General features: G+C 30.7%; 1 protein-coding gene across 4 annotated transcripts in view; it reads left to right on the top strand.

The window, feature by feature from the left end:
- LOC121127580 (protein O-linked-mannose beta-1,2-N-acetylglucosaminyltransferase 1) overlaps positions 1-21134 on the top strand; it is an 80044-nt gene that overhangs the window by 46963 nt on the left and 11947 nt on the right. For all 4 annotated transcript variants that reach the window (XM_040722992.2, XM_071892545.1, XM_071892546.1 and 1 more), the window contains one exon: positions 19242-19689. In XM_040722992.2, the coding sequence (XP_040578926.1) occupies positions 19261-19689 (429 nt within the window). In that variant the 5' untranslated portion in view covers positions 19242-19260. The remainder of the gene's footprint in view (positions 1-19241; positions 19690-21134) is intronic.

Genomic DNA, 21134 nt, shown 5'->3' with positions numbered 1-21134 from the left:
TTTGGCAAAAGTTTTTTGCCTCTTTCCAACCTGACGTCCTTCATCATCGTGGTAAAAAGGTGACACCTTCAAGAACTTCAAGCCAATGTCTTCCTTGATGGGCCTGACCGCATTCCTTCTACTGATAGACCACCTCCACGAATGAGCCGCCATTGATATGCCAGGATTGGCTTTGATGGATATCTTGAACCAAGCCCGCTTTTTGTCAACCACATGAGGAATGAGAAAGCCCCTTATCCGCCTTCAGTCGCTTGTAGACTTCATAGACGGTGCTCCTGGCATATTTACTGACTTTTAATATTGACTTAGCATCGTCAAACAATTCTACCCTCACTTTACGTTTGTTCTCTTTCTGCTTCATGGTGAAACTAAACAGATTAAGAATATATAAAAAAGTTGTTGTCTATGGATGGTACGTTGAGGTTAAGTTAGAACTTAGAAAGGCAAACGCACTAAATTTAAAAGAAAAAAAGCAATTAGAAATATGTCCGAATACTTCTGCCCACCCCTGCATTACATATAAATACATACATACATAACCTAAACCTCTTTGTTTGAGCATTTCATGTTTTCATGATTGAGTATATAATATTTGATATTTTTTTTAATGATTGGAGCATTGAATAAAAGAAAGAAGAAGAAAAAGTTTTTATTTTCCTAATAATTTATGAAATTTCACTTTTTCTCTCAATTATATTCCTATCATCATTCCTTTATATGGAATTCCTTGATTTTCAATTTATTTTGTGTTATGAAATACGCATGGAATTGCAAATTATAGATTACATCTGTTCATATTATCACATGTGTACATAATATATTCATGGGTACATAAATATGGTTGTGATATGGTATTGTCCTTTAAATTTCCTTAGAGACATTTTTATTAATTCACTCTCTCTCTCTTTCTTCATAATAACAACATGAAGTCCATTAATTGGAAATCTTTTCCTTGAAAAATAAATTGTGGAAATATTACAGTTGGTCTTTTTTTTTAATATTACCAACTCTTACTTTTTTTCTTTTTTTTTTTGAAATAATGAACATGATTATTACAATTTTAGTGCTGAATAGCGCCGAGGCGGAGTATTTTTATGATTGAAGAAGAAGATATTTTTACGGATATACAATGTACATATCTACCTATGTAGTTACACTGATTCTCTCACTCAATTATTGCTTGTTTTTATACTCTTCCATTGTCCAGAATTCAATAACAATAATTACTATAATAAATAATGATGTCTACGTAACTTTCACAGTGATATGGTGTCTTTTTGAAGTGTGTTTTTACGGATATGCATTGTTCAAATGTGCCTACATACGTCGTTATATGCATGCATTGCTCATTGCTATATCATACTTTATGAACCATTATTAAATAGCATAATCATTCATTATATTAGAGCGTCCTTTTTATTTTATTTTAAGGAGGTTCATTCTAGAATTATTGTGGTAAAAAGGTTGGTGTAATATCGTAGCGTACTAAAATTGTGTTGTACTTTATAAGTGTGAGACAAATTTGTTTTGGGTACCATCATTGTAATCAATATGATTGTGAGTAATTTCATTCCAAGACAATATCATCGTGTGCAATTTGATTGAAATTATATTATATTCCGGCAATCAAACTATTAAATAATGAAGAAACATGAAATATCACAAAAAACAACTGTCCTACCTATATATACATACATTACACTTCATATTAAACAAACAAGTATAGCCTAAGTCAATTTAGGTTGATTAATTATCATTTAATTGTTTGCTAGGTTTTAAATACTACCAGGTCAAGTAAGTAGTATGTTTTTTTTAAATCTTAATCGATAGAACTAGATTTAAGTATATTTCCCTTCTTTAAAACTACCCAAGAGTAGATAAACCTAAAAATATAAGTAGTGATAATCATACATAATTGCCGAATCATTGTTTTTCCAGTACTAAATATACATATAAGGGATATAAACAAAACCACAATATAAAAAAACAAACGTTTAGTAATAATTGAAATTTATTTGAAACTTAATGATAGTTTATTTTACTTTGATGATGATTATAGAAAATACCAATATTCATGACAAGTCTGTTGTCTGTGGTCCTATCTTAAAAATGAAACAACACTAATCATCATCAATTTGTCTTTGGAAAAGGTGTATGCACATAAATAAAAAGTGGTATATTAGATACACATTTAAGACTTTTTCGACGAGTGCAATTCATTTCAAATGAGTTTTTTTTTTCATATCAATCGAACAAGCAAAAGAGTAATGTGATTATTGGATCTTTTGTGCATGAAGTGATAGCATAATAAAACCATTGGAGACCCGTTTGCCTCAGTTTCTCATTTCAAGATCCATATAAACATTAGGACTGGTATGGTACGGGGTTGTACTGCAGGTTGGTTCGCAACTTTTTACCCTAGGAACAGTACATACATATTATCACATATAAAATATTTGTTTATTATAAAATTTTAGTTATTTTTCCAGTTATCTTTTTTATTTGATTTATATATTATACTAAATATACCGGAGCAATTGCGTTGCTAATTATTTTTACAAAATTGATGGCGATATTGTGATTGCTAATTAGTCTGGTTTACTACAGGAAAATACAGACAAGCTCATCTTTTAGTAAAAAAAAAAAAATTATAAATAGTAAAATTATATGATCAGTGTATACTTTATATCAATCTTTTTTCTTTCTTTTTTTGGGACAGTTAAGTATATTTAGGAATAGTTTAGGATTTGTCCAGAATCAAAATTATTAAAGAATAAAATATCGAAAAAACCTGAAAAACTACATTAATTCTATTAACAAAACATTTTATTATCATACAGTGAAGGATGTACCGTGGTTCGTACCAAACTGTGGGCTTAGCGTACCGTCCCACCCCTAATATATATATATATGTATGTATGGAAGAGTATCAAGGAGTTTTTTAATGCCCTTCTCACACACATAATATATTTATTAAGACAAAGAATCTCCCCCCCTATTTGAATGCACTTGATTGGATCTCTCTAATTAAGTTGTACATACATAGCCATAGGTAGTGACGATGATGATTATCCAAATGGAAATATTATGTATATTAGGGGAGTGCTAATATTCATACGTCATTTGCACTCCTCAGATTGCATTTAGAGCCAGTCTATAATTAAGGACTTGAGAGTGAAGGATCCTTCATTAGCTCTTCATAGAAATACAATTTGACTTATATATATGTATACTTGCATGCATATTAATATGATTAGTAAAAAGCTTACTTATTACTTCTGCAGTGAGGTTTCTCTCGTAGAAGAAGAGAAATAACTAATTATTATTAGTTGTTGTTTAGTTTTTACTTCGTTTATTAGGTTTTATGCTTGGATAAGTCCTGTGACCTCTAAACTATGCATACATATATTATTGGACTTTTCTTTGTACACAATCTCAATTACTTTGAGGAAATTATGACTCCCTCTTTATTTTATTGTTCCTCTTTGACTATTTTTAGCCTTTATGGAAGCAATTATACACTAGAGGAGTCGTCTCCACGTTTTGTGTGTGTAAATAATAATTTGGGAGAAAAAGTAATTTCGTATTTCCCGCCACATTTTGAAACTAAGTATATCTTGTTCATTATTGGTCACATTGGATCATACGATTAAGTGTTGTAAAGATGTGAGTATATACTACAAGTGCTTTATTGGACAGTATTGCTCTTCGGCAGTTCAAGTGTGAATTATTGTGGGGAATTATTATCAAAAGAAGAAATTTGCCATACATTACATCTTTATTATCTGAAAGGGAAAAACGTCTCGAAAGTGACCCAGAAAATTTCTGATATATACTGGGCCAATAATGTTTTGGTTTATGTTGTACAACAATGGTTCCAGCGATTTTTGTAGATGTTGTAACTTGTATAAGCAAATTGTAGAAGTTACTACCAAAAAATGAGAGGAATAGTTTAAAAGGAAGGATTTACACTACTTGGGATGAAGAATATTCGATGAATGATCCATATTCATGATGTAATTACCGACTATTTCAATACAAATAACTAAAATATAAGTATGATGTGGCACATTATAAAGTTGAAATGCCAACAGTTATATAATTCATAAATACAAAATAATTTTGTAATTATAATGTATCAAAATGAAATGACAGTATCAGTTAATAGTTAAGCATTAGAATGATCAATGTTCTAATGAAATAATGTATATTTTCAAAATTTGTGGTTAGTAAAAAAAAAAAAAATCTTGAACAAACATAAAGAAAATGAGAAAATCCTCACAAAAAAATTACATCTCAACATATACCTACATACTGCCCAATATTTCATAGACGTAGTTGAGTCAATCGTAGGCTGTATTCAAATTTGTGGAATGCCTAAAAATTATCCAAGAATTTTATCTGTACTTTAGAACTTTAGAAAATTTGATTTAAGAGACTTATACTGACCTAGATAATTATTATTTTAAATATGGATAAAGATATATATCTAAAAAGAAAACCAATTTCTTAAAAAATTAAAGGAAGAATAGGATACCGCATATTCATCTTTTCGTCAGGCCCTGCTCACACGTAAACTATACTGAATACGTGGATAAGTTGAGAAACTTAAATTTTTACAAATAATTATGATTCAGGACTTTTATAGAATAATGATGCGGTAAATGCTACGGCTCTTTAAAGATGGTGAGTAACACTTAATCCTTAGCTCTCTGGCTCATTTTCTGAATTTACAATATTAGTGTAATTATTCTCATCTCGATTATTTTTTTTTTATGAAATTCAAGCTTCATATTACATTCCACAACCTTTTTTATTGTGTCAAAATATTCATATTTGTGGTCAATTAAAAGGCGAAATATTTGTAAGTATTCAGTGATGTATTAGTGTTTGAAGTTTGGCTCAATTTATCCTTGATCTAATGATAAAAAAGGTTTCTGATTAAATGCTTATGGTTGAATTAACTTATAATAATATTTAAAAATATACATCATAAATACAGGGATGTGCAGGTAAATGAGGTATTGACTCCTGAAATTTTAATCTTACATAATTTTTTTTTTCTGTAAAAAAGTTGTTCATCCATCGATGGAGAAAAGGATAATTCAGTGTGTCTGCCATTGGCGACGATGACCTTGGTGGGGTGGATCCGAAAGGAAGAATAGGCCGAGACAACGTGTGCTGGTTTTACCTTGGCCCATAACTTGAGGATCAACTTCTTGAGGTCCGCCAAATTGTTGTGGGGCCTCGAGCAGACTTGCCTCTCTAACTTCCCTAAAAGAAGTAGTCCTCTGGGTTCAAATCGGGAGAGTTAGATGGCCAAGCCTGAAAGGCACCAGAAGTTCTCTTTGAGCAAGTTGAGGGTCTTCTTGGCCTTATGAGTAGGGTTGAGTCCTGCTGGAAGGTGAACCCGTAGCTCCCATTGTTGGTTTTAATGACTTTGTCCTTCAGCACATCGCAGTACTTGTCAGTGCTCATCCACCCTTTTTGGTTGAAGAAGATCGGTGGCATCACCGTCCTGTTGGATCCAATGATCACCAACGGCACGACCGAGACCGTAAACTTGGTTGTGTGTACCATTGGGACCTTCTTTTCAGCTAAGAAGCGGTCGTTTTGGATGTTGTATATCATGTTGACGGTCCACTTCTTCTCACCGCTGAAGAAAGTTACAAGACGACGCTTATCCTCCAAAAGGGTCTACAGGACTTCCTTTTTGTTAAATTAATAGTTTCATTTTCAATTGTTCTAATATCTCTCTCTCTTGTTTAAAGATTCAATTGTTAATTTTTGGGAAAAGTTTACCTTTCTTCCAATTGGATGTTGCCATAATCTGTATACCTTACATGTTTAATCCTATAATCATTACCCTGATTGCATCATATACATAGTTTTACTTCCAAAAAGAGAGCCTAACAAAAGGAAATATTTTTTCGTGCATATCTTTCGAAAAATGTCATCAAAAGACGTTGTGCAATCTAATTAAATCCAATTTTTCTCTATTTTTATTTCATACTAGTATAGAAAAATAAGCAATTTTCACACAGAAAAGGTGAAAGTGAGGAATTTTTTGAGCGATTGAGCCATCGCTCACAAATTCTAAGACTAGTAATGACTAATGGTATCAAGTAAGTCTTAGAAGTCACATTAGATTAAAAAAGTTCATCTTTGTACATGCTTAGTAATTGAAGTGACCTAGAATATGGCAATATTCGACAATCTTTGAGTGCAAGTAAAATCCAACTGACTCCCATAGAGAATGTACATTAAATACCCTCATAAGTATATAATAACAAGATAACAATCGCAATACATCACTGCTAAATAGTACACGTCATAGTACGTCACAAACTGAATTTCGTATCAGCTAGCCCCAGTCTTTCTTTGGCTTATATGGAAAACTATGGAAGAGAATCATCCATTTATGGCTGCATTTTATGTCTAGTTTAATAAAAACCCTGTTGTAATTCCCTATTTATTCCGCATAATTAAATCATTCCTTTTGGAAGGTATGATTAAATAATGACACGAGCCCCTCTTTCTCTCTAGCTCTCCCTCTCATCAATTGATTTTTCAACAATGATTGCCAATATTTACTTCATTTTTTTTAATAACTTGTTTCGAAATTATAATTTGTATATTATGTATGTACCTCCATATTTTTCATCACGGAATACTTTTAATTTATTATTTTTTTCATGGTCAGGCAAACTTTTTGTACAAACATGTAGTTATACATATATAAAACATTTTAAGGACAAAATATAAGGGGTTTTGACATCAAGGATGGTGCATTACTTTTATTTATTTATATATTATTTAGAGATATTCACTACTCCGTGATAAGTAATTCATTGAGAGTGAGTGAGTAAATTAGACTGTCCTGTCTTTGGGTTGTTGGTATTTGTTTTTTCTTTGCACTAGGACACTTTTATATTTTATAGTATTTAGTTTATGAGTAAAAAATATTGTGTAACTAGATGAAAATAAAAAACAAAAAAATAAAGGTAGAGGAAAAGTTACTAGGTTATTTCATACGTCTACTTGCTAAATTTCATACCTAATATTAAGGTGTTGATAATTTTTGCTTAAGAGGAAAGGGAAGGGGAAATATTGAACCGAATACGAAACAGTCTAATTCAGGGATGGGCAACTGGTGGCCCAGGGGCCGTACATGACCCTCGTCCTCACTCATTACGGCCTGCAAATAGATCAATCATATTTTATACTAATTAAAAAAAAGCAAAAAAAAAAGAAAAATTGTGATATGCCCCTCCACTGATAGTGCTGACAGAAATGTTGCCCTTTTTATGATGGAAGTTTCCCTCATCCCTGTTCTAATTCTTATACATATGTACATATACTACTATTTGCTTTAGCCAAGAATGCTTCCAGTATCCATGCGCATTTCAAAGAATACGGAACTCTTTTATAGACATATAAATGTAGATACACTTTACACACACTAGAGGACTCTTTATTGGATATTGTTATTATTATAACTATAATATATTATCTAGTTATAATATATAATGTATATTACATAGATATATCTGTAATATCATGAGTTCAATGCATTTTTTCACTTCCTTTATAAACGTTTCATCTTTTGTTGTTGTTGCTTCACATAATAATACTACATATGGTTGTCGTATGAGGAATCTTTGCCTACATAGTAGTATGTACTATACACACGTGCAATAATGAATAAGAAGAACAACTCACGTGACAATCAGAGTACATTCTTATTATCTTCATAATATGTAAATGCCAAGGCACCGTAGGAATCTTCTTCAACTTGGAATGTACTTCTTACATATGTCAGTTCCTTGTTTTTCTAAGGAAGCAGTCTTCTTAACCGTGCCAGAGGGGCCATTAATGAGGTAAACATACCCATGGGGCTGACTATTGAACAAGAAATTTGGTTTTTTTTTCTTTAAGACGTTGAAATTTTAGAACAAATTACCTGGCGGACTACAGTTTGAGAAATACTGCTCTAAGGCATGTATTCTCAATACATCCGTATATTCCGGATCATTTTACCACGGCCCATTTTATAGTAGTTTAATTCCAAGTTATGGATTCTTTGTATATTATATGCTGTGTACAAGTTATAACTTGTATAAGTAGTTGGTACAAGTTGGGACCAAAAAATTAAGTTAATAATTTTACATGAAAGGTTTACAGTACTTGGGATGAGGATAATAAAATAATTGAATATTTCATGGATGATCGATATATTAATAAAATATTTTTTGACTATTTCAATACAAGTTACTGAAATTTAACTATTCTTTGGGACAGTATAAAGTTCAAATGCCCACATTTATATTGTTCATAAATACGTAATTTAAATAGATACAAATGATATGATAATTTGAATTAATAATTTGTAATTAGAATGACCAATGTTGTAATTAAATAATGTATTGTAAGACGAAGAAATTCCAACTTGTTCAGACATTGCAAGTTGTTCACAAAACTTAAATTTGTACTTTTCGAGGCTGTCATGTCTAGAAGCCACCATTTTATTCCTTTCACATGTAAATGGAAGATTTTATTGAAAGATCCATGAAATGAAAAATCGTAATACATAATTAGCAAATCCAAGACTAAAATTCATATTTTATTTTTTTCGACTTTCAGTTTGCCCAGATATTACGAGGTTGAGATAGTCGTTCATTATTACACCATTGGAGAAAATAAACGAGTACTTGCTTCTTTAATAATCTCTTCACAACCTAATTTTTGAGATACTGATCTAGGGGATGACACTATATAATTGCCACATATCCATATATGAGTCATTCCATGATACATTTTCACAATGAAATGGATTCGACAACAATTTAAAATGTTGTATTGTTGGCGGTAGACAAGCTAAATATGAAATTTTGGATCTGTAACTCAATCCAACTCTAATTTTTTGAGGCCGCAAAGATTCATGGAATTAGGAATAATTGTGGTATTTATAAAAATCATAACTTAATTTAGATAACAAAAATGAAAAGGTTTCATCAAGCATACATTTTTATATGAATAGGTATATAATAAATGTACAAAAAACACTACATAAATGAAGTTATGATTTTCATAAAACATAGTATTTTTTCCAATTCTATGAATTTTCATCTCTACAATTGTGTTTTAAATTATGAGGGTTATACTTTTATTGAAGTAAAATTGAAATGAAAGTTTTTCTGACGATATTTATTTAACATAATCATCTGAAAATTATACTCGACACAACTTTTATGTTTTACTTCTAAAAAGTCCTTGTACAACGTGGATTTCATATAACACGGATTTTTTTGTTTCCGAAAACCACGATTAGATATAGAGTTATTTGATGGCTTTGTAATGTGTATAAATGTGTATGTTTTATATGAAAATTTTATAATCTTTCCTATGGATTATATTATTTATTATCTCATATTGACATCTCTCTCTCTCTTTATATCTACATATTACAGACATTTATTTTCTTGCGAAGGAAAAAAAAATAACCCCACAAAATGAGATGTTTACTGGTCAAATCATTTTGATTGGATTGCCAAAATAGATATGAGTGCTGAAGTACTCATAGTAAATAGCAAGAAAAGTTTTTTTGGGCTTTCCAAAATAAAATAAAAATCGTCGTTAAAATATTTAGTGGACATTACATACTCAGAAGTATGTAGTATAATATGCAAGTTAAATAGATAATTTTTGGCAATATATTGCATGAGAAAATGTTTGTGTCATGATACTTCAAGTCACAAAACATACGTTAATACCTTGTCTCGTTGGCTTTATGTTGAAGTTAGTTGAGCGTGTTGGACTTTATATCTATACTAGTTGGAAGGAAAGTGACGATAAACGATTATAAATGCACGTCATATTTACTTGTGCAATGCCTTTATAGCTTATTTTTATGAGTTTAGAACGTTTGATTAATATTTACTATATAGGTATTGTAGGTACAAGGCTTTCTTTCCCGTAAACGTAAATTTCCGTTTTCTAAGGATTTCTGGGGGCTTACAAATATGATTCATTCCTTTAGAAATCCTGCATTTAATTATTTCGTAATACGCATAAGCTTTAATTATGTATGTTAATTTATATATAGTTATTTTGATGCAAAGTTGAATCCATATTGAAGATTCAATTGAGATAAGGTTGTAACGATTTATGTGCAAATGATGTTGCATCCACAAAAAATAATACATAGCTCTAAAAGGGAATATTTAATTATAACCTTCTAATGTTTAGGGAACATGGACTGATTTTATATATTTCCCAACTGGTTTTAAATTTATGTATTCTTCCTAAACTAAAAAATAAAATACTACAATTTCACAGTATTTATTAGTTATATACTATCTCATCCTCAGATTTTGAAATTTATAAATTGGTTTTCTGACATCTCAATTAAGGGACATTTCCTGGAAAAGTTGAGATTTTAGTACCCTATCTCTTGGTCACGAGAAAGAACCTGTTCTCCAACCCCTGGATTTAAACATTGTCCTACAAATTTTTTGTTGGTAGTAGGGTTGTCACAATACCAATATTTTTGTACAGGTTAACGTATCGGTATTAAGGTCATTTTCTACACTCTAACGACTAAAATTGTATTTCCAATTTGCTGCTCCAGAGTTTTTGTATGGATTGCTCAGAAATGTGATCTAAAGGGAAAAACTTTATTTTCCCTTCTTTTATTAAAGACAATTTTGTTTGGTGCGAGAGGGATTAGAAATTTGAAGGTTATGTCATCTACGGCCTATTTTTTTTTTTTTTTTTTTAGTGAAGCAGCAAATACCGGTTTCAATATCCTTTATATTGTACCATTTTAAATGCGTCAGTACCACTATAAAACTGAGTACCGAACAATACTTGTAAGTGGGAAATATATATATTAGGTATAGTCGACGTGGTGGTGGTCGGAATCATAAATCAAGAAGGAATCCTTTCGGACATGGCATTTTGACATGTCTGCATTTATACCTCTTTTAGTTTTCATGTGTCATAATGAATTAATTCATAGACGGATACCGTCTTTGTTTGAGCATTGAGGTATAAACAAAATTATCATTAAATGAAATCTCGTCTCCTCCTAGATATTGGTAGTTAACCATGCATACGTATTAGATCCACTGATGATGAAAAGTCATTAAGGGATATTGAGAAAATTAGCATGAACGACGTATATTATTATGGTGGATAATAACTTTTATTAAAAAATAAATTCAACGCCCAGAACGCTATCTATGTATATTATTCAACATTAACATACTTATATACACATTCATAACTAAATACATATTTATATGTAGCCTACCATTTTTTTTAAGAGGGAGTAAAGTACTTAAATATACCTGAGGGTCCTTGCAGAAAGAAATGGTAATTACTTTCTCCCTCAATTCAGTCCTTAAGTTTGGGAGATGAAATATTATTTGTACATATTCCTACTCTGTATATACATATGTATGAATGTAGGTACACTTGGATAAATGTAGATAATATGTAGGCATGTATGCAAATGGGAATAAATTATTTGAGGATTAAAGTTTTTGACAAGTTTTTATTTATTTCTATAAAATTTACCTATACTCATTTGGCTTCCGTCTCTATAAAATAGAAGGGAAAAAACCACTAAATACTTTCATATATAAAAAACTACGCCTCTAGAGCATACATATATTAATGGATGTCATATTTACAAATACTACCAATTAAGATTTCTCATTTCCCGGTTAAATTCCAAGAAATTCTGGGATTTTTTTAATGTTCCTTTAATTTGTCAGATGGAGTTGTGCTGATTAAGTATAAGCAAACCTTATACTATTACAATTACTCCATCTGACTTAAGAATCTTCTTTGAAGTCAATATACATAATCAAGTTAATAGAAATAAAAGGTGATAGAATAACGCTTTTCCGACTGATGTTTCACTTCCACCACACTTTTTAAATGTGACGTCAAAGAGTATACTATATACTTTTACAATTAATCATATAATTTCTAATATTATATGCTGTTAATATACTGTTGTTATACTCTATGATGCCAAAATCTGTCCGTTTTGCCCAGCAGCTGATTCTGTACGTCAAAATAAAAATTATGTCAAACCCGATGACATGATCGTATAACCTGGTATTTTTATTAACCTTGTAACTAAGGTATATTTCCTTCTTTAGGAACTACCAAGACGCAAACTTACGCACATTGAGTTCAAGAAAATAATTTATCCCGAGGGCGTTGTGTATTGAGTTACATTCCATATTTATTTTATATCTTAAATCAGTCGTGACGGATCCCAAATTAATCCATTCTCCCTACCAGGGATATGGCTAACCTTTATCACTTGAGGGGGCTTAACAAACTTTTAGGAGGGCTTTAAAAAGAAAAAAAAACCAACGATGCCACTGCTTCCTATATAAATTATTAGATGAATGGCATTGGTTTTTTGGGTAAATATAGCCCAAAGTTTGCACTATAGCATAAATCGTTATCCAGCGCAAATCTTTAATGTTACGTATTCCACTTTTCATCTAATGAATTACCTTATCCTTAGGTATATGAAATAAGTAAATACAAGATTTCCCAATAAATATTTACCCTCCAGGAACTTGCCATGGATGTAAAACGCCCTCGACAATAGGAATCAATTTTTTAATCAAGGATTTTTTTATTAACTCTTTAGTCCATCCTCAGAGGTCAAATCCATCATATCAGTGAATCATTGTTCAATCCGGACACTGAACTCCTTCCTTCTTCTTTTCAGATAAATGATTCTACATATACATTGTATGAGTTTTGGCTATCGTCATATCTCATCAATGCCACTCATCTTAGGAATATATATTTATGTGTGACTATGTATTTGTTAGTGCGTCCTTTCTGGCTGTAAGCATACATAAATTTCATTTCTGCATTGGCACTCCTTATAGTTTTATACATACATGATAGGTTCTTATTTAATATTCTCATTATTCCTATCTCAAAAACATATAAAAAACGAAAATGAAAAGTTGTAATAGAAATTTTTTATTAAAAAAAATAATTCAACTTTTGACAAGCCCAAAATTTAAGCAGGCATGAAAAGATTATTAGAAAGAACTCCTTACACATGTACAGGGTACACTGATAGAAAATAAAGGATTTTTTTTTGTTTATAATTCATAATCCTATCTATGAGTATGAAGAAAAAGGTTTAGAAGGGGGGAAAAGAACAAATGTTAGCAAAGAGAATCCATTTTTTTTTTTTTTTCTTTTAAAGAAGGAAGATAATTCCTTGTCATCTATTTGTCATAATTAATCATTTTGAGAGGAGAGGAGGGTAAAAAGGTAAGGAAGACAAAAACCATGTCGAATTATAATGGTCCATTAGTCGAGGTTAAGTCTACATACAAAAAAAAAAAAAAAAACTGTATAAGAATTAAAAATAAAATTAGAAGATTGATTTTTTTTTTTTTTTTTGTGGTGGCTTTATCTATTTTTAAAAGAGTGAGAGAGTTGAACAATTATTCTTTTGTTTATCTATTTATTTTTTGTGTATTTGTAGGATTATGAATAATGAATAACATAATATTATTATATAGGCTCATATATGGTTTAAAACCATTTAGTAATGAATTATTTAGATTTATCACTAGTCTTTTTCTTTCATTTATAAAAAAATCTCCATTTAAAAATTATTCTATTGGTCAGTTTTATGCAAATATCTTAAGTATTTTTTTGAAGAAAGGCACATCTATCACGCGTTCTACATGCATTTATTTAGTTAAAATAAGCACATTATAATCTTCAACCCTCAAAAGAAGAAAAAAAACTCTAAAAATATAGAGGTTCTGTAATTTAAAATGTTTCTTGTTCATAGGTGAGAAAATGGCATGTTAGTAAATTTTTTGTTCTTCCAAAATTTAATTTATCATTATACTTTCACTCTTACAAACAAGACACATTTTAAATCATAAATCCTCATAATTTTGAGGAGGAAACTGTTGCGGTTTGAATATTATAATATGCAATGTTTTTATAAATAAATTGTCTATACATATACAGGCATGATAGATGTAGTAATCCACCTTTAGAAGGGAGGTGTTAAAAGGAGTATGAGATAAAGGGTTGCATGCTAAAAAAAAGTTTAAGACATTTAAATGTTCCTGTATACAAAAAAAGATACCTACATAATGTGGAGGGTTAAATCCTTTTTAATCTCTTCTAAAACTTGTCCACAAACTTCAAAGCATGATACAAAATCTTATGCTTGGTTTTAGATCAAAAATATACTTGGATTTGTGTTATTGAAGTATGTTGTTTTTTTACATGGAATCTAAATTTGTTGTTTAATTACTTTCTTTTCTATTACCCTTCATTTTCAAGATATTTGCAATCTTTGAAGCACTTATTTAACACAAACATAATTTGTACTTAGAAAAAAGAAACCAACATGGAATAAAAATTACTTTGAACATGCCTCTTTCAATGTTATGATTCCCACACTTTTATAGAAAATCAAAATTACGTTTGAGTAGGATAAATGCTTCAAAATTGTAATTTATACACTTCGAACACATTTCTTGAAAATAAAGGGTTATATAAGAATAACTAACGACAAATTTTGACGCTTGAAAAGTACAGGTTTTGTTGGAAAAAATAGGTTTTATCTCTGATGATAAAAAAATTCTATTTTATGACTAATTATTAGTGAAAAGGCTACTTACTTGGTTTAGAATCATTCTATTTCTTTCGCCATATCGAGTTAAATTAAATAATTAAATTTAAAAAAACTAACTTAATAAGTATCTACCGATTAATAAATCCACAATTTTGGATCTATTTCTTATTTTTTTAAATAAATTCATCAATTTTTTTTTTAACATGAATGAATACAAGCAAAAATAAAAAAATAGACGAAAAATATCAAAAGTCTCTGATTTGAACATTGTTGAAGCATTTGAACAATACTCACAATTTATAAAATAAAAAAACAATTAGGGAAGTTGTTTGACTTTTTGTGTTGTATAATTTCCAGAACCACGGACTTTTATTTGTAACATTTACAAAAACCTACAATTCCTTATGATAAATAAGAATGTTAGATCATTTATGTATAGAGAGATGTTAAGTCAAAAATATAACAACGTGACATAAAGGCATTTGTTTTGAGGACTAAAAAAATCCAAAAATAATTGTACATATCAAATCTTACATTTTTACGAAGGGGAAAGACAATGAAGAGAAATAACATTAGAAAAATAGGAAGCAAAAGTGTCCATTGATATAAAACACATTTGAGTATAATGTGGTCTTTTATTCTGAAGGGAAAATACATCTGAGAAGCGTTCAATGTATATGATATTTTCATTTGTTTTTTTTCCTTTTTTCAAAATTCATTGAATTAGTGCTGTATTAACTTAAACCAAAAACAAAGGGAAATAGTTTGTTTTGAGTCCATCTTAGATACTTTATATGTATAATTATTGAAGTAAAAGTGCGATATAGTTTTTTGTATTTTTTCGGTATACTAATACTAAGGCACTAAAAGATCACAATATTTGACTCCTAGCTTTAAAATTCTGAAAATGCCCAATTTTCATGCAAAAATGACATTTTTTTAATCTTTAGAGTGAAATAAGAAAAAATGGCGCGAAGCGCCTGAAACTTTACAAATAGTATTTTTTCAATGGCCAAAAGCAGTAATAAAAGTCCGTGCCAAAAACAAAACACTTTAATAAAATATTCCTAGCTTTAAAATTCAGAAAATGCCCAATTTTGGCCACAAAAACGAGACACTCTTATATAAGCCGTGTCTAGCAATTTTTATGGGGGGAAATGTCGTTTTTTTACTATAAAAAAGCCATACAACCATATCTTATAAAAGACATGTCCTATCGTTTTACCCAAAATATAACAAATTCATAAAATTTTCGTACTTCCCTTTTCCAGTTTCCATAGAAACAGGCCTGATTCGAAAAGATCCTACTCACATATTATGTACATGTTCTGAAGATGAAAAAAATATAATGTTTCTTTGGCCATGTGGCTTCTTGGCGTCTTTTTTTTTTTTTTTTTTTTTTTTCAGCCATCAACAAAACCATTTTTGTACAAAGTTATTTCCTTGTATTGAAATCATTGCCGTCCTTCACTTTTGATAAAGGAATTAATGATGTTGATGATAATAATGATGGGTTGATCATCGTCAAACATGTTTATGTATGTTGATAAAAATAACCATTAGAAGGAATGTCATCAATTGCATTTTTTATGGCTATACTTAAAAACTTTTAGTCAATTGTATCTATGTACGATGATAACCCTATTCTTAAAAGCCATCATTAGAAAGAAAGAAAGAAAGGGGTAAAAAATCAACCATTAAATAAGACATGACTTTATGTAGATTTCTTAAGTATGTAAAGTATTACCATAAATTTACATAATTCATTAGAAGGTAAGCTACATCATCATCATCCCTCTATATTGTACCACCAATATGCTACAAACTACCACGAAAAAAGAATGCTGTTTGTAGTAATGATGCCTTTCCTTACTTCTTTCCCTAAATGATGACAGAGTGTTCAAAGGATCACTTGTTATGTAAAATACAAAAACAAAAAAGAAACATAAAACGCTATGGTTTTAACTCAAAAACCAATAAAATTTGTTTCAAACTTTCATAATAATAAGTATATATACATAAACAGGAATAACTTGAGATACGAGTGTCGCAACAAACGAGGGTATATATATACATACGAACTGGTCGTGAGTTAGTAATGGGACATGAAAGCAGCTTCAAATGTATATTTTTTGTAATTTCCCATAGAGGTTAAACTACTTTGACTCACAAGCTCCGTTTATGAAGGAATGAAGCTCGTATGTTAGGGGTTTACTGTATAAAGGAAATAAAGAGGGAAGGAGAAACAGGAGGTGTCCTCAGAAGGGGGCCCAAGGAATGGAGCTTATCCTTCTATGTTCTTTAAGGAATAAAATTATTTTCTTTCCTCATTATGACGTTATGTAAATGCCAATTTAGGAGGGTTTTTTTTCTTTTTAAAAAAATAGATTTTTTTTATTACTCCGTTAGATGGTTGAGGCGAGGTAAAGGATGGTATAATAATGACCTTTAAGGAAGAAGCCAGGTGATTGAGAAATGCTTTGTTTCCTTCTTTTACATTTTTAAATTCAACATCTACCTAAACCCATGCCCAAAACCACCTTTACAAAAATTGGTTGTACCTCATTAATTATTAAAATCCAGGGTGTAGGGTTTTTTATATTATATAATATCATCTTATGGGTAAATAACTAATTATTACCAACTATCCTTTACGTGTTACTAACCCAATATGATCATCTTTTTTATGCACCGTGAAATATGCTACAAGTATTTAATTAGCCCATGAATAATTGAATTCTCTTTAATTTTAAATGACCTTTCTAATAAAGGCAAAACTACATACCTTGTATGTATCAGTGTTGTTCGGTATACCGGGAATTAATAGGGGTACCGGGCTACTGGGACATCTAAAATGGCACTATATTAAATTAATATTGAAACTAGTGATAATAAAATTAATCAGAATCGGGTTTGCTTTTTTTTGGAATCGGTTTGGGAAATTAATGTTTTATTTGCGTTTCCGATTCTTATTTAATAATGTTTATTACTGGTCTTTAACTATGTATTTTCAACAATTTAAAACTTGCTTTGTTTTTTAAATTGAAATAGATTTTAATTTTGGAATTTTTCTTTTTTTAGAACAATTAAGGATTTTTGAAAAAAATCCTTAATTTTTTTTTGTGAATACCTACTTTTTTCAATTTTTTTTTTTTTTTTTTGGTAAATAGCTGTAGATTGTATAATTTTTTTCCCAAAAAAATTTACTTTTTTGAGAATGGCCATGGATTTTTGAATTTTTTTCCCAAAAAAATATAATTTGTTGTGATTAGTTGTGGATTTTTGAAATAATTTTTAATATGAAATTGTACATACAAAAAAAAAATTCCAGAAAAACCAAGCCCCTCCTTCCCCCACCCCAAAATATATATAATCCTATGGTCGGCCCTGTTAGCAAAATGCTATTTTTTAAATATTATTTAAAATATTAAAGAATCCACATCGGGAATTTTTACTAGAATCCCATAGGAATCCGCATCGTTTTTTTTTCTTGGTTTTTTTTAAATTGTCCCATCACTAATTGAAACCACTTGCAGCGTAATTACGTACTATAAAATTGCCCCGCCGATCGTATATTCTTCCAAATTCCTGAGCCAGAAAAGTGTCATTTATAAAACATAGCAAGAATTAAAAAGTGATATCATAATGTCCTCAATTTCTTATTAGCCTATCCTGGAGAGATGCTCTAACTTCTGCATCTAGCACTTCAAATAAAAATCCTGCAGCTGCCCCCGAGAAATGAGAATACCAATACTAATTTTGATACCGGAACCAGTTCACTGCTATGTCTGTATATTATTTTATCGTTGATTATATATAGTATACATATACACTTGCCACATTTCATAGAGAAATATTTTTTTATGAAATCTGAATAATTTCTACATCATACATATATTGTATGTAGATATTTCTCAATATCCCTGTACATACAGCGCACAACATCTTATTCTGTCTAACATTTCTTTCTTTTTTTGTATTTAAGACATGTTTTGTATAGGTTTTTTACATCAATTTTTATGAATAAATTAGAATTTTTAACTAGTACCTATATTGTACATACATATATTTATATGAAGTTTCATATATATTGAGTTGTATCTCCTTCTGTTAAAGATATTTATAAATAAAGTTTTGGGATCCTCTCCCCACATCACCGTGGATATTTGAGCAAACTGGGAATGCAAGGATGGTGAGGTGGTTGAGTAGTGGGTGGTAGGAATGTGGGTAGAAGACGTTGTTGGATTACGTACGAATATTGAGGATTTTCTGTATGACGATGTTCATAGAATGAACTAACAATAAGAAATATTATCTGTGTATGTGTTTTTCCAAAGGCTAAGTCTTGTTTTACATAATTTGGGTCACATCCGCTCCTTCGCTGATGAAGCATGCTGCATACTAATGAATAAGCTTCTACTCTCTCAGAGAAAAATATTCATATTTCGCTGAGTTTTATCTTAACTATTATTTGTGTTACAGTTGTATGTATCCGAAATGTTGCAAAAATTTGCAAATATATAAGATTATGCACACATATATATATATGGCTATGTTTTAATTGATGATCTCCATTCACTTTCAGGGTATGCTGTGAGAACGTGATGAGTCCACAGTCCACTTCGGATAATCACACGTACCTCTTTCGGATACCAAATAACCGAAAGACCGAGTCTCACCACGTCTACCACCTTCTCCCAGTGTCCAGCCGCTCCTTTAAGCCCTGGTGGAATCGAAGAAAGCTCATTGTTCGCACTGTCAAACTGACACTCTTTCTCATTCTTTGTCTCACGATTGGAATCAATGTCTTCTTCATTCTTGAGACAACAAAGAAGTTAAATGCGCAGAGTATTGCTCTGGGCAACACTGAGCTCTCTGAGCGTCAAAATAATCACCTTCCAGACTCTTTATTTCTCTGGCCAACAAATCGGCGTTCAAATCAACTCAAGTTGCAAGAAAATACGGAAAAGTTCGTTACAATAGAAGTCCTTTCGAGCAAGAGTAAGGTCTCCGTGACTGTGGATGGAACTAGGGTAAGCTATTGTATTCATCATTTTAAGTATAATATATCTATAAAAAAGGGGCATGTTACCTCTCTCACTCACCATGTGACTCAAATATTATTTTTTGTACAATGTTCAACGTTTTTTACCATCAGCATTTCTTTATTTTCTACATTTTTATATCAATGTACATATTTATAAGATAATAGCATATGTTGAAGAAAAATGAAAAATATTATACATATATTTAGGTATAATAATATAGCCCCATATGTACGTGAACATCCATTTTCTTACTCTTCCAACAATTTTTACTCTCAAAAAGACAGTTAAGTAAATGAAATTGACCCTCAATATTATACATACATAATATTATAGAACTCTGATATAACACATTTGAACGACATACACTGGGTTGGTATATATCATAAATAACCTAATTATACATCAGCCGAAGGATGATAAATGTGACTCATTTATATGTATTCCTTGTTAAATCTGGAACACTATAAAAAAACTTATAATAGTAACTCCTTCTCTAATTCGCCTTCTTCAGTCTCTTTGCCAAATAAATTAAAATATGCAATTAATCCACCAAATAAAAAATGATTTTCATACTTTGGTTTGAGTATATTTGACTATGCAAAATATTTATTGTATTGAGTAGAATATATGTTAAGTAGGTGTTACACAAATTTCTAAAAAGGAAAAACAGTTTATTGAGTAGGTTTTTTCTTCTGAAAACATGATAATTGATGATGATCGTTCATTTTTATAATTAAACCCCATTATTCGTGTATCCTTGGAGACGTATTCTCGAAAAGCACTACTGACAAAACATGTACTGAATGGTCCATTATAATCTGAACACTTCAAACTTTAAACTTAACATGATATAATTTATTCATTAATTAACATTAGAACTTCAACAAAATTAATACCATAAACAGATTTGTGTCTGAGCTCTCTAATGTAGGCACAATGATGACTTCCAGGTGGCGGCGGAAGGCCTGGCATCTGCTACGGATGTAGTCCTCTGTCATGGCATTCCAGTGCTAGCTGATATTAGCTTTGAGAGTCTAGGTGTTTGGATGATGGACACAACAGGCCTTCCACTCAATATGTAGTCGAGGAGGTTTGCATCAGGGATGTAGGAGGGCAAAAAGTGTCAAAAAAAGAGTTCAAAATAAGTGAAAAGACTCATTCAAAAGAGTCTAACAAAGGTGTCAAAGGGACCTCTCCACCCTCAGAAGAGTATTTCCACCCAATTTTTTCATATATCTCTGAACAGTCTGGTTTTGAAACTCCGAGATCTTTTGCATGAGGCCTCATAGACTTGAGAGGATTGGCCTGGACTGTTTTCGTTAGCTCCTCTGGGTCCGGTTTGGTCTTTTCGATAGAGTCTTTCTTCCTCTCCAACGTTTCAGACTTGCTGACGGAGTAGATGGTGATGCTGGAGACGCCCAACTGGTTGG

This window comes from Lepeophtheirus salmonis, chromosome 13 (genome assembly GCF_016086655.4).
Source record: "Lepeophtheirus salmonis chromosome 13, UVic_Lsal_1.4, whole genome shotgun sequence".
In the NCBI taxonomy this organism is placed as follows: Eukaryota; Metazoa; Arthropoda; class Copepoda; order Siphonostomatoida; family Caligidae; genus Lepeophtheirus; species Lepeophtheirus salmonis.
This window is presented reverse-complemented; position numbering and strand designations above follow the sequence as displayed.